The 3224-nt window shown below is 65.6% G+C and overlaps 1 protein-coding gene across 1 annotated transcript in view; it reads left to right on the top strand.

Annotated features, from left to right (window-relative positions):
• Window positions 1-618: 618 nt before the first annotated feature.
• Window positions 619-3224, top strand: part of LOC112443194 (uncharacterized) — a gene marked incomplete at its 5' end in the record, with an annotated part of 10884 nt that continues 8278 nt past the window's right edge. The window contains 3 exons of the mRNA XM_024982247.2: window positions 619-1014; window positions 2576-2761; window positions 2845-2887. Coding sequence (XP_024838015.1) covers window positions 619-1014; window positions 2576-2761; window positions 2845-2887 — 625 coding nt within the window. The remainder of the gene's footprint in view (window positions 1015-2575; window positions 2762-2844; window positions 2888-3224) is intronic.

Raw genomic sequence — 3224 nt, 5'->3', positions numbered from 1 at the left:
ATGCTAGGCCACCCTGATGGAAAGAAAATTGGCCCAGGGCTCAGGCTCCAGGAACCGGAACCCCGTCCACTAGGGTGGCCAGGCACAGTCACCAGAGGGGGAGGGCTCGGGTGCAGGGGTGCGGGAGGGTGGGGGAGGCAGCGGTGTTTGTGTCCTCTTGTTTTTCTCTTTCTTCTCAAGCCCCTGCACCTCATCACCTGCTGAAACATCCAAAATAGCTCTAGGTGGCTACTGAGTCATTGCGAGCACAGCCCAACCCAGGTGTCCCAGCCAGGCTGCTCTTCTGAGAATCGGGCCCCAAAACCGAGACCTGGCCAGGTGGGCCTGGGGCCTGGGCCGGGGCCAAAGCCCAGGGGAGTCCTACGGGGGCAGTGAGTTCCCCAAGGCCTGGAGAGGGCCCTGTCCCTCCCCACCAGCCCCCACGGGCCTAGATCAGCCAGGATCTTCCCAAGGTCAGCTGGGGGATAGCCTGTTATCTGTTAACAGGGGATATCCTGGCTATCAGCCATCACTGGCTAATAGCCAACATCAGCCTAGGATCAGACAGGATAACTAAGGTCCGTCTAGGGTCAGTCAGGATCAGCCAGGGTCAACCAGGGTCAGGTCAGTTAGCTCTAGGTCAGTCAGAGTCAGCTAGGGTCAACTCAAGGTCAGTCAGGGTCAGCCCTCAGTCGGACAGTGCCAGGCCAGGGTCAGGCAGGGTTCCACCAGGATTTGCATAGGTTATTCTGGCATCCACCCAGGCTGGGCCAGGTCAGAGTGCTCTTGCCAGCCACAGGACCCTTCAGGGTGTGGGTCCCATGCTGGCTGAGCCCATGGCAGAGCCAGGCCCAGGTATGGGGCCCAGCCATGGGGCCCAGCAGCGACTCTGCCTGTCCCAAATCACATGCACCCCATCCCTCCTCTTCCCTGTGTGGGCCCTACAGCCAGGGGTGGATGGTGGGCTCAGCCCTGGGACCCCAGCAGCTTCCCACAGACCTCAGACCAAGACAGACGCAGCCCACAGGGCGCACCGCAAGGCCCCTCTCTCACACAGGGGCTCAGAAGGATCAGGGAGAGGCACAGGGTCAGCGAGAAGGACAGGGCTGTAAGAGACAGAGACGGGGAGAGGCATGAGAGACAGGGGCAGAGAGGCAGAGAGGTGCATAAGAGACAGAGACGGGGAGAGGCATGAGAGACGGGGGGCAGAGAGGCAGAGAGGTGCATAGACCAACCAAAGAGAAACACAGAGACGCCAAGAGAGGAAGAGACAGAAAGGGCCCTGAGGTGGGCACAGACCTCCGTGCAAGCCCCTCACACACTCACACGCACCCACATGCTCCTCACCCCAGGCCCTTGGGGCGCCTGGAGCCCCACTCAGGCTCACTCAGGCCCAGTCATGTCCTTTGGGGCTGAGGGCCTGCCAGGTGTCTGCGTCCACTGGCCCCACCACTCACTAGCCGTGTGCTGTCCTGCCTCAGGGGTCTCTTCTGGGAGGTGGGCACGTGCCCTCTGCCCAGGGAAGGCCCCACACACACACATGGTGCAGGGTCAGCCAGGATCAGCCAGGGTCCTGCCTTAGAGACCCCAGGGTCAGCCAGGATTCGGCAAAGGTCAACCTGGGTCTGCCAGGGTGAGCCTGTGTCAGCCAGTGCGGGAGCCCGGGGTTGGGTGGGGGCAGAGGTCAGCCAGCGCCTGGGAGCGGCCGAGACCTGGGTCAGAGCAGGGCCTGAGTGCACGTGGGCAGGGCGGCTCAGGGACCCTCCCGCACCTCTGAGGTCAAACCCCCGAGGTCTCTGGGACCCTTGGCCCTCTGCCCTGGGTGCTGACCTCCAGGCCTCGGGGACAAGCCCACAGGCCTGTCTGGGCCTGTATGGGCCCCGAGCATAGGGCAGGTAGGGGGGACACCATCTGGGGGGAGGCCCGGCGACCCTGGGGCACTGGGGCCTGAGCCCCTGGGCTGAGACCCAGGCTGGTGCAGGGCCCCCTTGAGGGGCTGACACCATCTAAGGGGGTGGGAGGTGCTGGGGACCCTGGGGCACTGGGACCTGAGCCCCTGGGCTAAGACCCGGGCTGGTGCAGGGCCCCCTCAAGGGGCTTACAGTCGGGGCTGGGGGCTGCTGCCCCCTGAGCAGGCTCTCACAGGTCCTCAGAGCTGGGCCATCAGCCAGCCTAGCCTGAAGGTGGTGATGGATGCTGCGAGGCCAACAGATGGGGCTCTGGAGGCCATTTCCAGGTGGGGGCCCAGGAGGGGCCGTGCGGGAGCTGATGTCTGAGAGAGGGTCTGACATGTGAGCAGCCGGGGAAACAATGAACGGGGTTGGGGAGCAGTGAGGAAGGGTGGCAGGGCTGGGGGGCTGGTTTGCTCTGACGGCCCCCAGGTGCAGGCGTGAGCAGCTGGACCCCTGTCCCCGGGGCAGCCGGGTGGGGAAGGGACCCGGGTCCAGGCAGAGACAGGGATGTGGGGTGGGGGCCCCATCCCATCAGGGTTCACAGAGGGCTCCCACTCCTCCAACCCCTCACGTGTCACTGGGAACCTTCTGGAAGGAGAGGCACCCTCAGCTACTGTGTGCCCTCCCATTCTTCACGTTTTCAGAGCAGCTGCTTAGTCCCCGGGGCCAGAGGGCCCGTGTGGAGCTGCACCACGGCCCTTCCACCAGGCGGCCGCAGCCTCCACATCACCCTCCCCCTCGGCTACACAGCCTCTGCGGCCACGGCCCAAGTTGCTGGCCAGGCGGCCAGGGCCAAAAGGCCCTCCTGTCTGCCCATCACCGTCACCGAGGCCAGGGGACACCCAGGCCTCCGCCAGCACCAGTCCCTCAGAGGCACCTCCCTCCAGAGCCAGTGACGCTCCGTGGCCACCAGGAACTGGGCCTGGCTGTGGCCTCTAACACCAGTGGCGGAGTCGGTGCCCAGACCCTGTGGGCCCTCCCACTGCCCAGGGCCCCTGGGTGCTGTGTCCTGGCTGACCTAGGGCACGGGCGGCTGAGCAGGCCTCTGAGCCACACACTCTCCTCTGGGGGCCCCACCCGGGGGCTGCTGGGGGCTTCCCTGGGGGCTCAGTGCTGAGCTGGCAGAGATGGCTGGCTGGGGGCTGCCGTGCCAGGGTCTCTGGGCCACGAGGCCAGGCCGGGGCCTGGGCCTGCTCCCTTGCAGCCCCCGCCCCCCCATCCCCCCACCCCCTAGGCAGGTGCGAGGCCCTCTCAGTTTCCCCCAGGTTACTCATTTGGGGCACACTCAGCCTT

This window comes from Bos taurus, chromosome 21 (genome assembly GCF_002263795.3).
Source record: "Bos taurus isolate L1 Dominette 01449 registration number 42190680 breed Hereford chromosome 21, ARS-UCD2.0, whole genome shotgun sequence".
NCBI lineage: Eukaryota > Metazoa > Chordata > Mammalia > Artiodactyla > Bovidae > Bos > Bos taurus.
The sequence above is the reverse complement of the archived record's forward strand: the minus strand, read 5'-3'. Positions and strand labels throughout refer to the sequence as shown.